The sequence below is a fragment of the Falco cherrug genome, chromosome 11, assembly GCF_023634085.1.
Source record: "Falco cherrug isolate bFalChe1 chromosome 11, bFalChe1.pri, whole genome shotgun sequence".
Lineage (NCBI taxonomy): Eukaryota > Metazoa > Chordata > Aves > Falconiformes > Falconidae > Falco > Falco cherrug.
Window position 1 is genome coordinate 6,894,629 of NC_073707.1, and position 15,530 is coordinate 6,910,158.

The window sequence follows — 15,530 nt, forward strand, 5'->3', positions numbered from 1 at the left end:
ATTACTTCTCATTTCACAGGCAATACAATTATGCAGTATCACCAAGTCCATTCATGTTGTAACCGCATCTTTGCCTAGATGAAAGCTGTAAAATAATGTAAATAATGAATACCCTCGTGCAAAAAGTGATTTTGAGAAAAATTATTAGGAGGAAGTGTAGTTTGTAAAAAAGCATTTTAGAAAGTCAATGATTTTGTTACACAATAGGCCTTGTAAGAATACAAAACTCTTTACACCAACAAGACCACTTCTCAGTCTTAAGGCAGGAAATTATTCACCAGGTTTTCTGACAACTGCCTTTTACCCCCTGCCAACAAGACATTCCTAGTGCCAACTAGGAGCCAGCAGTAGAGCGGAAACAAAGCCCTCAACTGACCCTAGGGAATTTCTCAGTCAAATGGGAATGGTCTTTTAACTGGCTTGAACAGAATGGAACAACAGGTTTAAAAGCAGGTTTCCTGTAACTAATACCTATCCAGATGTGAAAAAAACCCTAAAAAAAAATATTTATTGTAATAAAAGGAAAAAAAAATAATCTTTTGGATGCCTGTGGGTTTGCCTCCTGTCAAGCTTGATTTGAGAGGCTTCATATCATACAAGTCTACACATCCCAGAACATGAGGTTTTTGCTTTAATGCTTCCAAATAAATGAGAAGCAACTGCTTCAAACCAATATTGGGTACTTGGGAACCCTTCCCAAAAGCCCCTGCTAAGCAGGAGAAAACGTTGCTTTACTAAACAAAAACAACTGTTATAGTGGGAAAGAAAGAAAAAAATCATAAACATACAACTGGAAGAAAAAAAAATACATCTGAAAAAGTTACTCAGTCTTAGCCTGGTCTCTGGAGAGATGTAGCAGGCACCAAATTCAGCCAGTGCCACCAACAGACCAGGACAAAGGCAAGGAAGGAAACAACAAGGAAGAGCACGACTGCCCCCCACGATCATTAAAGAAGAGCTATCATAGAAGATGCATTTTGTGAGGTTTCCAAAGCAAAACTTGCCTGCCATACTGGATATGTAAAGCAACTCTGTGGTGCTTGACCCCACAGATTTATTGCGTGGGCCACAGCTGTTAGTTGCTTCCCCAGCATTCAGGAGCACAACCCCTGCATCCCACAAGGCCGGGCAATCCAACGGACCCAGATGATCTTAGCCACAGCGGTGCAGAGGAATGCAGAAGGGATGTAGTGCGACTGCCTTCATTTGTTTCTCTCTCTGAACAAAGCCTCCCTGGTCTGCAGGGCTGCTGGATCGGACCGCCTGGCTGGAAGGGGCTGGCCCAGCCTCCCTGTAACTGGCTGCAGCTCTTGAATCAGCGTGATCCTCACAGCCAAAAGGTTTTGGGCTTGGGTTTTCATTCTCTCCCAGGTACGAACAATTTGCAAACACGGTACTCCTTCGGCAGACAGCCCCGGAGGAGACAGTACTTACACAAGGCGTGTCAGTCTGAGGACAGAAAGTGACCATCACAAGCAGCATTTTGACTGAAGAGAAGCCTTAGGTTTTATTTTCAAGATGAACATCAAGAAACAACAGCTATGTAGGATGACAGAAAATAAGGTATGGCACTGATTACAAACCCACTTTCTGTCAGATGATCACCAAGAAAGCCTCTGTAGACAGTGCTAGTTTCAACTGAAGAGGCTGGTCTGCTATTTTCATACCTCAGCAGATGAAAGGATAGTTCTTCAAAGACCTGAAATCACAGCATCGCCCTGGTAAAGTGTAATTTACCACTAAGTTTTCTGAATGTCTGAGAGCAGGATTAATGCAATAGAAAAGAACAAAAGCCCATAGCAGCCAATAAGCTGCTAAACCACATGAAACTGTATGTACTATTCAGCGGTCCTGGAAAACAGAAGATGCCGAAAGGGAAGAGGAAGTTCATCTCAGTGAGAGCACCCGCGATCGGCAACCTACAGAACCCGTGAGCTGCCCAGGAGCTTTGTGGAGGAAGCTGCAAAAAGCAGCTGGCTGTTGGCTATGAGACTGACTGAACAGTGCAAGAAACCCTGTTTTTAAGGATGGCCATGGACAAGTTGAGAGGAATATTTTCTGTTGTTTACCAACTCCAGAAAAGTATGCAGCTCTGACAAGCTGGCACTGCACATTTCTGACACTGCACAGTAATCAAGAAGTGGTTCCAGAGCGAGGAAACAAAACCAGGCAACTCAATATGAAAAGCTGGCAGCCTTAGCCTATGACAAGCCTATCAAAACCAGTACACAACACAATGAGAAACATCAGGAAGGGCAACCCGGGGCTCTTCTAATTTGTCCTGAGATACCCAAACATGCAATAGCAATTGTCAAGGCCTCAGGCTGAAGAGACCCAGCAAGCAGACCTAGCTGTAATTTAATAAAGACACAAAATAAGGCTTACAGCAGGAGGCTGACTCACTCATAAGGCCAATTTGGGCTGTATATACCACCACAAGCAAAGGGATGCAGTAGAAGAACACAGCAGACAAGGAAGCAGCACAGCAGACAGCAGTTTGCTCAACTTGGGACAGCACAGTGGAACCACGGCTGCTCTGCTAAGGCAGTAATGAGCCAGGCCTGCTCAGCCACAGCACCACCGCCACCACCAATTCCCTGAAAGCGCATCTGGAGAGTGGGTGTGAGCTCAGCAAGCTGCGTGTCATACAGCTGGATTCCAGCATTTCTTTGTTTATCGTCTTCCGATTCATTTTCCCTCTTGGTCCGTTTTCTCATTAGTCACGCATTACTTGCAGCTGCTGGCAGAGGCTAAAAGTATTCTGTATCTTTCAGAAGTACGCAGTAATTGTTTGCTTACCTCACCAGATACAGAATTCTGTGGCTCTTTTCTGCTAGGTAGTCTGGGCAAGTGCATGACTGCTTGTTTCATAGACAGAGTTATTTTCCTGGCTTAACTCCAGATCACACTGGAGGGGACTGACACCACCTTACAGGAACTAGAGATAGTATGGATTCCTCGTGTCTACTGACTGGACAATTATTTCAGACACATCTCCATCCCCTGAAGCAAAGAGACTGAAGAGATGGGAAAAAGTTATTAGCTAGTGAAGTCTAGCAACAGTCTGCGTCTGACAGTAGAAGTCATGACCCCATCTTTCCCCCGGTTAGAAGTGCCGGGGTACCAACGCTGAATGCTGCTATCACTGGAAGATGAGGAATTTGATACCACCAACTGTGAGGTCAGTGATGTCAACGTCCTGACCTTGCTGCTGCTGCACACTCATGAGATGAAAGACTTGCTAATGGATCCCTTCCCTGCTACACAGCACACACTCAGCATCAGTCATCTTATCAGGGGACCTGATAAGGTTCCATTATCCAAAGAGCAATACTTGCACCCAGGAAACCAAGGAAGCCAGCCTGAATCTAAAAGATGCGCTTATATTAATGAGACTACTAAGCCTTAAAAAGCCAGCGCTTTTCTAAACAGTTGCGATTCAACATTGCGACACTTCTGCTTACAGAACAGCACTAGGCAGATCCAACGGGAGTTACCGGTAGCTGAGGTACCACGGCTTTAGGATGCACTGTACCTCTATATGTTCCAAAGCTTTCTGCCACACCAACTGCTTTTCTTCAGCACTGTAGCCAGGCATGGACAGGATGTTGTGAATATAGTTGAAAACTTCTTCCTGTAAGGCATAAAACCACAGATGGTATAGCATGTTCTGCAGCGCCACTAACAGCATTAGATTTCGGTAAGGGAGAGCATTTCAAACAGTCTTAGGACAACCTCAGGGCTAGTCCTCTCTCAGCAAGTCAGGGTAAGTTATCTGCAGGCCAGATTATACGTCTCTAAATAGCTCCTGAAGAAAAGCCAGGGAAAAAAAAGAAAAAAAGCGCCATGTGGAACAGAATTGATGTTAAACGCGTTAAGCACTGAGGTCAGCGAAAATTGTTCTTCCACTGTTGGAAACATCCCCCTCCTGCTCACAGGGTGAAAGGACAGGACATCACTCCAGCTAGGAGCACAGGCAGAGAAAAGAACACTCTGCCAGAGGGGAGGTCAGTTTTCCCAGGATAATCCTGCATTCCTCTTTAACATTAGCCTCTCCCCCAGGTTCTCCTGCACTGTCTTCAGCTCACGTGCTCTCCTGTACTGTATGTTTTTACCATCTTTCTCTCTCACTCTCTTCTGACTCCGTCATCCAACACAACTTTCAGCACGGTGGTTTCATAAGGAGCTGGTGAGCTCACGTTTGCCAGACTCCCCTCTCAACTTCTGCTGGTGGTAGGGAAAAGAATACCTCACAAACTGGGGCAGACACGCAACTTTTGCACATGCAGAAGGTAATTGCAAAGAGATAGTAGGGGCAGAGAGACTTTTTCCAGGGGGGAGGAAAGAGAGGGGACCGATGTGGCAGAAACAAGGAAGTACCACAGTTTGCAATATCTGCAATAAATCCTACCTCTCCCCCAGGTTTTATGTATTAGCATTATTTAAATTTAAAAAGAAATTAAAACTCTGAAGCTTTAAAGAAATCAACTCCTCTCTACCAGGACAATTCCTCTCTAACACACGAACACAAAAAGCCTTGACTGTAAGAAAACTCAACTGCAAAAGAAGGATACTTTTTAAGATAAAGTACAACAGAAAGGCAGGGCTGCTGTGCCCACAAAGAAAAAAAGGCCAGGAGCACTAGATGTACTCACCTTTCTCACTGGATCATGCAGGTAACAGCCAATTATTTTGTCATAGCGAAGCTCTCGTTCATATATGAATTCGCATATCTGATAGCTAAAATGAAAAATATATTAGGAAAAACACACTCATCTGAGCCAGCAGAACAGAGGTAGGCAGCTCAAATCCAGCACAGTTTGTCAGCACTCAAAAGAAAACAGCATGTTTTACAAAAAGCATTTGGAAGTATCTTCCATTAAGGTTCTCAGCACACAGACTGGGTGGCTCCAGTTTACATGTGCCATTCAGCATCAGCCACAGCCCAGCCAGTCTATCACCCCCCTCTTTCTGGGAACTTATCATACAGAACAGAGAAAATTGGAGTTACTAAGGCGAGAGGCAGGGGGCAGAGGACAAAAATCCTTAAAGAAATAAGGTTTCACAGGTTCTGCTGTTCATAGATCATCCTCATTCCTATAACACACTTGGCTCTAAGCTAGGCCAATCTGCAACACTAATTTGAAGAAACACACTGAACATGACTCAAGGTGTTACGACAAAGCTTCCTACCTTCACATTTTAATAAAATATCTTAAATATTTCGAGACTTTAGATAAAAACAGATGCAACTGAGGCAAAACAAATTAAAAGTCTGCTAAATAACATCACACTACAGTCTTTTAGCTCAGATGGATGCAGCTGAGCTGGTAGTTCTGGCTGTCAAACTCTCTTAAGCAAGGAGGAAAAAAAAATGCATTTCTTGAATCTGAAAAATTTGGTTCAGTATCTGCTTCTAGGAGGCAGAGGAAAATGGGCATGGCATACCCCACCGCTGCACTTCTGTTTCTCTGGTCCTTTGCAGTATGGTGGATTAATTCACAGAACAACCAAATTCAAGGCTTGGATGAAGATGCCCTCCCCTTGGCCGGCTCTGTTCAGGCATGACAGACTCTTTCTAGAAGCGTAAAGCTTGTAAAGGAGATTGTGGAAATTTTTAGCCTTTGTAGACACTGTGTTTGTCTCTCCTACTCAATTCTAAAATGAGTACAACGGGGGTGGCTCCAGACCCCTTCGTGCTTTTAAAACCACCTGTGGGTCTCACCCCAACGAGTCATCTCCATCTGTCAGCAGCAGAGCATTCAAATATACAACTATACTTTTGAACAAAGCCTGGGCTCTAGGATAGGAAGTGCCAAAATTCATCAAGCCCCACGGGGTTTCACGCTGAAGGGTTTCCACAGCTTTTATCCCCTCTTATCTTAACAATGCTTTCTGGAAGAACACCCAGTAGAGATAAGACAGAAAGACTAGGACTAAATATGAACATATTAAATGAAGCATATGTGAATGCATAGGGAAAATAATCCCAAACACAGCTGCAAAGTAGGAACAGGAAACGTAGAGGAGAAAAGCTTTGGAGGAGATTTAAAGGCAGTATTTAAACTTCATGCACAAGATCTAAAGGCAGTGTTGATATATCATAGGCAGCAACTTACAATTCAGCTTTTTCTGCCATTTGGATAAGGCGGCTCTCTTCAAACTGTACTATCCCTCCCGCCTGGAGCAATTCTAAAAGGACCTGCAGATATTGAAGACCCGTTATTTATATTGCAGTAGCAGTGTCATTAAAAGTACAGTGCTCCTGGTCCGTTAAATTTAGTATTAACACAGGGCTTATTGCACAGGTTTTTAATTGATTGTCCGCTAACTAGGAAGGTCATTGCTTACCCAGGACTTTTTCTGCCTCGGTTCTTACTGCTGTCAAACCTCTCCCACAGGCGATGCTGGGGTAGATCCCCCTTCACTCCTGCTCAGTGAAGCACAGCACCGCCCAATTCTTCCCTGCTGGCCACCACTCCTGCGCTAGGTGTCTGCTCTGGCACGTGACCTTCAGCCAACACCCATTCCCAACGAGGCTGAACTCCGCTCTACAGTCCGGTCATACCTGGTGCTTAAAGAAATGTTCCCTTGAAGGTTATTTATTACCTGTTGCCTCTCCGAATGGCGGGAGTCATCATCTGGACTGCACAGAAATTCAAGCACCTGTGCAAGGATGTAGAAGTTAGCATGAGTCAGGCCTGCCGAGCAAGGCCGTTAGCACAAACCTAACAAGCAGGCCGTGAGCAACAACAGCAGCAACCGCAACTCAGAACGCAACGGCGCTATCTGAGTGTACTAGCCATCTGCGAGGTACTCTCTCCTTGGTCCCATAACTAAGGACACTTAAGAATTCTGGTGTAACCAAAAACTGCTGAAAGACTGCAGGGCGGGAAACCCATGACTCTGCACCAGGATCTAGAATCAAACTTTGGGGAAACCAGGAAATACAGAACTCGGGGGACCCCATGGCCCTGCCTTGGGCTATACACCAAACAGATGGAACCACTACACTGACCCTCTTGACTTCTCTCCTAGACAGTGCCATCTCTCCCGGAAAAACAGGAAATAATTTTTATTAACGATTAATTTCATAATTAATGAAATTGAATATATCTGTAATTAAACTATTGAAACCAAATCCATTTCGCCTCCACAGAGTTTCTTTGGTCTTAAATCATGACAAGGGACATGTATTTTGTAACTCGTTTTTTATTGGTGTTCATATATCCCTATGATCATCAAAGCACAACTGCTGCAGCCATTGAAGCGGTGGCCTCTGTCACAGGAATTTCTGGGACTTAGGCTGGGATACGAGCTTAACCTGTGCAAGCTTCAGGCATGCATTGGTGCGTATCAGCCTACTTCAAACAGCAGAGAAGGATAGCAGCCACACGAACTAGAAATTACCAACTACATATCCGTGCTCTATAAGCTCGCCAATATCATTTTAGTTGGCACCCCTTATCTCCTTACTTTGGCATCTTCATTGTGCGTAACAAGTGACAACAGAGCCGCCAAAATGCTCATGAGGGCTTAAAGATAAACAGCTTGGCTCCTGTCATTATGGGCCTTTGCTTTCTCTCTCCTGACATGCTATTGACCACAGGGATCTGCCATTCCAAGGGGAAGAGCAGAGGCTGCTCCATCTCCTAGGACCAAACCCTATTTCTCACACAGCTCCAGCAGGCAAGTTGACATACGGAGCTTACTGTGCTTGTGATCTCTCCTACTCGGCTGCTATGAAAGCACAGCAAAGTCCCAGCAAGATGCTACCTGCTTTATAATGCACCAGTACTGCCAGAATTGCTTCAGCCTACAGCACTAGCCATGCTTTCTTTAGTGCTGCAATTTTTTCTGCCTCTCACAAGGGAATACTTGCCTGGTCAAAAAGCGTCCTGTTCACAAACAGCGTGTTGTTGGGCTTGGCAAGCTGACGGGCAAGGAAGGTAAAGAGACAGCCAACCTGTGATGGGGTGAAGTCAGAATTCTCTACCATGACCTAAGAAGTGTTAGAGAGAAAAAGGAAAAATAAAAGTACAGGTGAGTGCTTCTGCAGCTGCCTTTGGGAAAGCAGTCAGGACACTGCAAGAAGAAATCCCTGTACAACCATCATATCCCCTCCTACCCTAGACATCTGCACAATCTCCTGGTGTTAGTCCACCCTGAAGGTCAAAAGATGACCACCTTCCATAGCATTTAACTCTGCCACCTGAAGACACAGATGGTGGATGTGTCCTTGATAAATCACCTCTGTCCTAAAGCTGAAGAGGCTCAATCTCTCTGCCATATACTCAAGTGTTCTTGCATATCCCTGATTTTCAGGTGTGAAGGGGCTCCAATCCCTTGTTTGTCTCTGTAGCCTGTGCTGATCACCGGACAGGTAACAGAGCTTCTGAGCAGGGAAACGTCACACGAGGAAAAAAGATAAGATTAGTAATTATAGGAGAAAAACCCCCATACATCTGACTTCAAGCCCCAGGTACTCACCACTTCAATTATGGTATGCAGAAGAACTGATTTAATGACTATGAAACAACAGTTTGGGGAAAAGTTTCTTTCCCCGCTGAATTAGCTGTTAGTCTATGAATATTTCGAGAAACTTGTGGCTGTGCTGACTTGATTTGAAATACAGAAAAATGGACTATCACTAGAATAAGTAAGAATCACTTCAAAAGGGATTTGAAATCCGAAAAGTGCTTCTCACCTGTCTGACACATAAAAACAGGATGTGATGTGTCCTGACTTGGCGTCTCATGCTTCTAAAAGAACCCTAAGCACTCAGGGAAAGTGAGATGCCCGTTTGGAGAGTCCCCCTCTAAAAGCAGTGGGTTTAGTTGGGTGGAAATCCATCACCCGAACAACTCTTTCAGCTGACATCTAAGAATTGCTCTAGCAAAGCCTAGACACGGAGCGTCTCAGAGTTTATAACCTCACTCAATCTAAGCCTGGGAGATACAACTAATTTCTTAAAGTGACCTGGAGTTCCAGCCCCCCGCGAGATAGCTGTCTTACACAAGTGGAGACAGACAGCTAAGGCATATTAAGGAATCAAGTAGAGCTCTGCTTGAAACATCAGCTAATGCTATCTTCATTTTCTGCTTAAAAAGGCTATTTCACACAGGAGAATATACAGGTGTTAGATAACAGCATCAAAAATATAGGTCACTGAAACAATAGTAGTGTTTTACTCATTTTGGCTTTGTTTTTCACAAACTAGGTCCTCGTCAGTCCATGAAAATATTGCACCTCTGAAAGAGCACCCTTACAGAGCCTGCAGGCCAACCATACGGACTTCCTAAAAGACAATATATTTGGCAAAGTTTAGATCAGCATTAGCAGAATGTCTGTGTTGACCATACTATTTTAAAAGTGCAGCTATTTCCTAAGTGGGTTTTTTTGCCGATGACACATTTAAATAAAAAGTTGTAAGATTTTTTATTATTTTTATCCAAAAGGAGAGCAGATTCCAGACCAAAGGAGTGACAGTTCTCATAACACTGAATCGTTTGCCTGCAGATGCTCTTAATCCTGCAGCCCTTTTCACAATTACCCTCCTTTTCCCCTCCAAGAGCAGGGTTGAATTCTGTTGCCGTGGACATTTGCTACGTGGCCAGCGGCACAGAGCAGGGCTGTAAACAGCCTGCTCCAGCCTATGCCATGCCACAGGGACATCCCCCAGCACCTCCAGAACACAGCTGCAGTGTGCCACCTCCTGCTGGCAGCAGCTAAAGACACAAACCAGCACGGCCTAACCCAGCACAGGGCTAACACCCTTACAGCAACGTCCTGCTCAAGCAGGCTCACACAAGTTCCCCCACCACTGCGTTATCTCAGCCCCTCCGACACAGCCTACTGCAGCAGCACTGTCACCCAATTCACTCAGGGGTGCCCTTGCTCTCATCTACCGGTGATGACAGTGACAGGGAAGCGCTACTTATGATATGTTTATACATAAACAGCTTCCAAGTGGAGCTACTCATTATTAATGCTGACAACTTTGAAGGGGAAAGCAGACAGCATTTGGCAGTGATAGCTTTTAATGAGAACATTCATTGTTAAGGAACACAGTCTGCAGATGACAAGTGATTTCTAGAGCACCGGGCTGATAACTCACAATTCCTCTTCTCTCCCATTTACTAAAGATAGGCCTGTCATTCCGGGTATGTTACATCCCAAACACAGCATTTACAGATACAGGGAGCAGTGTTTTATCGGAAGAGCATTGGCACCCTGCCAGACACAGGATTCCTGGGACCTTTTTTTTCCTGCTCAGAAAGAATCAGGGAGTGGAATCAATGAGAAACAGATTTAAAAAAAGCTTAACAGTGCAGCAAGGAGAAATTTGACAAAGTACCACCCAGGTGAAATCACAGGCAGGAAAGGAGATATCTCTGTCCCCATATATCATGTGCATGAAGCGCCACTTCCAAATACCCAACTGGCAACCTTGGCTGAGGTGAATCCACGCTCCAGCTCACCACCTGCTCAGAGGTGGCATCCAGGGCAAGACTGGAAACACCTCATCCAAATTACAGGCTTTCCTGCACTGTATTGTATATAATCAGGCAGATGTCAACGGAGGTTAACTTTTAAGCACACTCACTTTCAGAAGTATGTCCACAATTCTCTGTTGATATTCCACAGCTTGCTTGTCATTCTTAAAGTCTTCAAAAGTCTGCGTGAGGCAAAACACTGACACCTTGGAAGAACGCTCTCCACTGCCAACCCCAGAAATACAAGCAAACACAAAGCAGCAGCCACATCACAAAGCTGACAATGCTTTTAAGGCCGTTCTGTGCATATCACCTAAGCAGCAGGTTCCAAAACACAATTCGCTCTTTTTTAACGACCGAAACAGTTCTTATATATTCAGGTAAAAGTAACAGGTCCAAACACACAGAGGAAATTCAAAACATTTAGAAAGGAAATATGGAAAGAAAGAAAGAAAGATGAATCTTGACACAGGAGAAAGATGTAGGTACTAAAATTCCCTTTACAAATACATTAGTCTTGCTTTACATGTGTTACCAGAGTCTTCACTGTATATGTCATGTTCATCAATTTATATTTAAGGACATAAAAGACTATTATGATATCCTCTGATATCTTATAGAACACATATCAAATGTGTTCTGCATCAAGCCAGTAACTGCTGGTTTAGCTAAAGCATGAACTTTTTAATAGGAATATTACAGATCATGCAACATGACATAGATGATGAAAGAACTGTCACTGCGCTTTTCTTTGGAGAAGATCAGCAATTTCTTACCAGAGCAAGAACGTTAAGGAATTCCCGAGTGTCAAAGTGCAGTAAGGTACGAACATAAGGGTAGACCTCTTCATCCACAGATCCCTCAGTTGAATGCAGCCGGATGAGAAACTCAAAGACCTGCAATGAAAATTCAAACAAACAAGCAATTTCCTATTGATTTCAGGTAACTGGTAGTATAAGCACATGGGAAAGCAGCATCATTACCTGCTTTGCGCTTAAGCTTTAAAGCACCTCAGGACTCCATCAGTGTTCTTAGTTGAATGCTCTCTGCTGCTTGTTAGTAGGAAAAAAATTCTCCTTTGTTAGACTCGCCAACCCATTTAAGATCAATCAAAGTTTAAGATCAAGCAAAAATTAAGGCTTACACTGGCAGACCAAAGCATGTGAAATTAGGTAACTCCCTCCTCTTCCTGGCAGCTATCCTGAAAAGCTGTGCAACTCCTCCTTACCCAGGGCACAGCTCCTCTCCTTGTCAGTAGTTCCCTTGGGAAGAGCCAGTCAATCTGCCCCCTCATTTTGAGGCACAAAGCTTTTGGTGCTGCAAAGACTGACTTAGGCACTATTCAGTTCTCTACTCTCTCCACTGACTTTCTAGTTCCTGAAGTTTGAGCATGTCTTTCAAAACGAAGGCAACTCCCTTTACTGAACCACTGACAGAGGTGTCTAGATCCCCCCAGGAAACAAACAGGGCAGCAACAGCTCCAGTTTTCTCTAACACACTCACAACAGATCTGGCTACCAGCAGAAAGAGAGCAGGCTCCTGCAGACTGGCTAGCACTCGTGAGCGTGTGTTAAGATACACAGTGGGATCCCATGGAGAACTGAGAGGTAATACGCTCTCCCAGCCATCCTCAGGAAGTGCCACCTTCTCTCGTTTACTCCTGTTCTGAGTTAACTTTCCTGTCACCACAGCAGCCATGAATCCAGGAGGAGTTAGCAGCTTGACTTTCAGACCCACAGCCTTCCCTGTTGGCCTCTTTAAACCCGATACCCACCTGCCAGCTAGGAACTCTTCAAACAAAGCCAAAAAACCTCCAGACTGCAGCTAGACGGGAGCCAAGTACCCAGACAGAAGGGTGTTAAGCCAAGCTCTCAGGAACACCATCAGAGCTCGTAACAAGGAGAGGCTGATGGCTCCTCCACAGAGCTACTGCTGCTGGTTGGGCTATCGCTTCCCTTCGGAGCCCAAGCCACAGCCTGCTGCTGTGCCAGCTCTGGAGTGTGCAGGCGGCAACTTGGTAAGGACCACGGGAGGGGGCAACAGCCCAGTGCTTGAGCCAGCAAAGCAGAGCAGTCTGGTTTGCACACCCTGGAGGGAAAGGGTTTGCAGTAACCCAGAGCTACCACATACATGGAGCTACAAGCTCTGGATTAGAAAAAAGAAGAAAAGAAAAAAGCAAGAAAAGCGCCCCCCCCACCGCCCCCCCACCCCACCCCACCATGCATGTCTCATCATACTTTTGCCATAAGTTCACTGGGATTTAACTAGTGAAATCAAGAACATGCTCACACCTGTCCCGAACAAATACATAAGGCACATGCAATAGTACTTGCTGCCTTGAAACAGCTGCAGTCGGACAATCCAGACCGAACAGGCTTTTTCTCCTGATGTGAAAGCTGCTGTTGCAGACTCAGGACACTGATAAATCCAGGGAGCCAAAGAAGGTCCACTGAACAGCTTGGCGAAGAGCAACACAAAGAGATGGAGCTCAAGAACCACAGCTTGTCCCAGAGGAGGACAGCAGGGTAAGCCTGCACTGCCACAGGATAATAGCAGCACACAGAAACCTTAGGGCATCAGCCACTGTTCCTAAAGTGACCCGGGAAGACAATTTGGACGTCAGGTCACAGTGTCAGCCTGTGCTCAGCCCACAGGGTGTAAAACAAGACACTTCAGAGCCTACAAACATCGATACAGGCTTTTCTGAAGCAGCTAAGATCCTGCCTTATATAAGCAGAATGGCTGCACACGCTCAGGGCCAACTCTCCCAAACTAAGGATGGCCAGGGTGAGTGGATGGGAAGGAATGTAGTACCAGCCTAGTGCCTCCTAACCACAGCTGTAACAGACTGAGGAAGCAGACAATCTTAACAGAGTCACAGGACTGGAAAATATCAAGCCACAGGTTGCTTTATGCCTTTTCTCAAGAAAAGGAAGAAATTGGTTACCTCTTAAGTTGTCTCAAAGTGGCACTGACTAGCAGAAAAGGAAATTGTCTTTCCTAACAGCATCACTGTGGAATAGTCTTTTGGGAAAGCGTCTTCCCTTCAGTGCTGTGGGCAAGAGGCAGTAATAAGGACGTAAAGGAAGAAGTTGTCAAACAGCCTGAATCACAGACCTCGCAGCCATCACAGATTCACCTCAGCTTCAAACCTCAGATAGTCATAGACATTAGCGACAACAGGAACGTAAGCTGCAGGCCAGCCCCAAAATCCCCTTACAAAAAGCTGGAATCACACCAACTGGAATCACATGCTAGGATATAGGAGTTTAAGTTCAGAACCAACTACATCCTCCTTCCCCTCCAAATACCAGAAGACACCTAACATTAAACCCTTTCCCGGTTCCGTGACCCCCAGAATGTCCTTCCTGCCGAAGCAGACTCTCAAGAGGGGTTCCTGAGATAGATAAACCTAAGGAGATATGTGTCACAGCACCCTGAACCTATTAAGTAGCTCTGGCAACCAATTGCCCACACGTGCCTGCGTGAAGTGGCAAAGCAGCCACCACTGGAACAGGTAGCTGGCTGACTCCATGAGCCAAGGGTACAAGGATGCAGCCTGGAACACTCGATAACAACACACTCTTGACCTCAGCTGAAAACCTGCAGTTATCACAAGGCCAGAAATTTATCTTCAGCAAACACAGTATCTTGATGAAGAGATGAGTATGAACATGCACTAATATAACCATAAAATCAAGAGCAAAGAAACTCACAACAAAGAGCTACTTAGTAGAGACATGTCTATCTACTGAACTCTACCTGGTACTACTTAAAAAATATATATATCTAAAAAAAATGTATCTAAATTAGTGCCACTAAGAACTTTGTGTTGCCACATCCCAACTTACAGTTGAAAGGAAAATACTAAGTTTAAACGTTCAAATTGCAGCAACAGTTTGATTTCATTCTTTAATGAATTATATTTAAATATAATTAATTATATTTAAATATGTAAATTATATTTACAAATAAAAATTTACAGTGGTATATACTCATATCACAAGGATACAGTGGTGGCACATCCCACCTCATCTACCCATTTACTTAGTATCTGTGGATATGTGATCTGGATTTAAGTGGCAGGGCAGACATTCACCCTGCACATGCGAGTTGCACCTAGAGAACAGACACGTTTGTGTCCTGAATACCCAAGACTGGATAAGCCTCAGAAGTGAAGATACGGTGACAGGATACCAGGGCAAAGACTGACAGAAACGCAGCTAATGGGACCTTCATCGTGGAAAACTGTGCTCAATTTTATGCTTTGCCATCCAAAGGGAGAAGAGATGTAATATCCAAGGCAGGAAAACTCCAACACAAGCTGAACTTTCAGCAACAGCCAGAAAGAGGAGGGAATATTTAATGTTCTGTGATGTTATCTCACTTTCCACTCTTACCAATCCCCTGTTACATGCATTTGAAAATGCGGGAGATCCTCCCGTATTTGACATGTCACAGTCAAGTTCAGAAAGAAGAGACAGCTACAAATTTCTGTCAACTTTGTGGTAGAGAATAAGAAAAAAAAAATGTATCTAAATGAGTGCCACTGAGAACTTTGTGTTGCCACACCCCAACTTACAGTTGAAAGAAAAATACTAAGTTTAAACGTTCAAATTGCGGCAACTGTTTGATTTCATTCTTTAAAAATGTATTTGGTATTTACAGTGGTATACACTCATATCACAAGGATACAGCTATCAGATTGATGATAGTTTTCTATCAGAAACCCATGAAATAAGACATACACAGCTGCTTCTAAAAACCTGACATGGGAAAGTTTCCTTCCACAAGGTTGCTCACCTGATTTTTAACCAAAGGTACCAGATCTTCAGGAATATCACCCAGTGGGTATGCACGGCCTGCCAAGCAGCAGCTATAGAAAAGGAGGAGAAAGGCATTTTTCATACATCCTGACATTAAACAGATTGAGGAGAACAGTTTATTTTCGAGTTAGTTTTCAGGATGGTCTTAAAACAAGCCAAACAAATTTATTTTGTAAATTGTGAAAGCAAGCATTACAGACAGCACTGC

At 44.4% G+C, this 15,530-nt stretch overlaps 1 protein-coding gene across 3 annotated transcripts in view; it reads right to left on the reverse strand.

Annotated features, from left to right (window-relative positions):
* VPS8 (VPS8 subunit of CORVET complex) overlaps window positions 1-15,530 on the reverse strand; it is an 85,497-nt gene that overhangs the window by 33,093 nt on the left and 36,874 nt on the right. For all 3 annotated transcript variants that reach the window (XR_008734547.1, XM_055724124.1, XM_055724123.1), the window contains exons 25-32: window positions 15,300-15,372; window positions 11,273-11,392; window positions 10,607-10,678; window positions 7,883-8,002; window positions 6,610-6,666; window positions 6,120-6,202; window positions 4,656-4,740; window positions 3,536-3,634 (exon numbers count right to left, since the gene is read on the reverse strand). Coding sequence is in view for 2 of the 3 variants with exons in the window: in XM_055724124.1 (XP_055580099.1) it covers window positions 3,536-3,634; window positions 4,656-4,740; window positions 6,120-6,202; window positions 6,610-6,666; window positions 7,883-8,002; window positions 10,607-10,678; window positions 11,273-11,392; window positions 15,300-15,372 (709 nt within the window). In the remaining variant the exon portion in view is untranslated. The remainder of the gene's footprint in view (window positions 1-3,535; window positions 3,635-4,655; window positions 4,741-6,119; window positions 6,203-6,609; window positions 6,667-7,882; window positions 8,003-10,606; window positions 10,679-11,272; window positions 11,393-15,299; window positions 15,373-15,530) is intronic.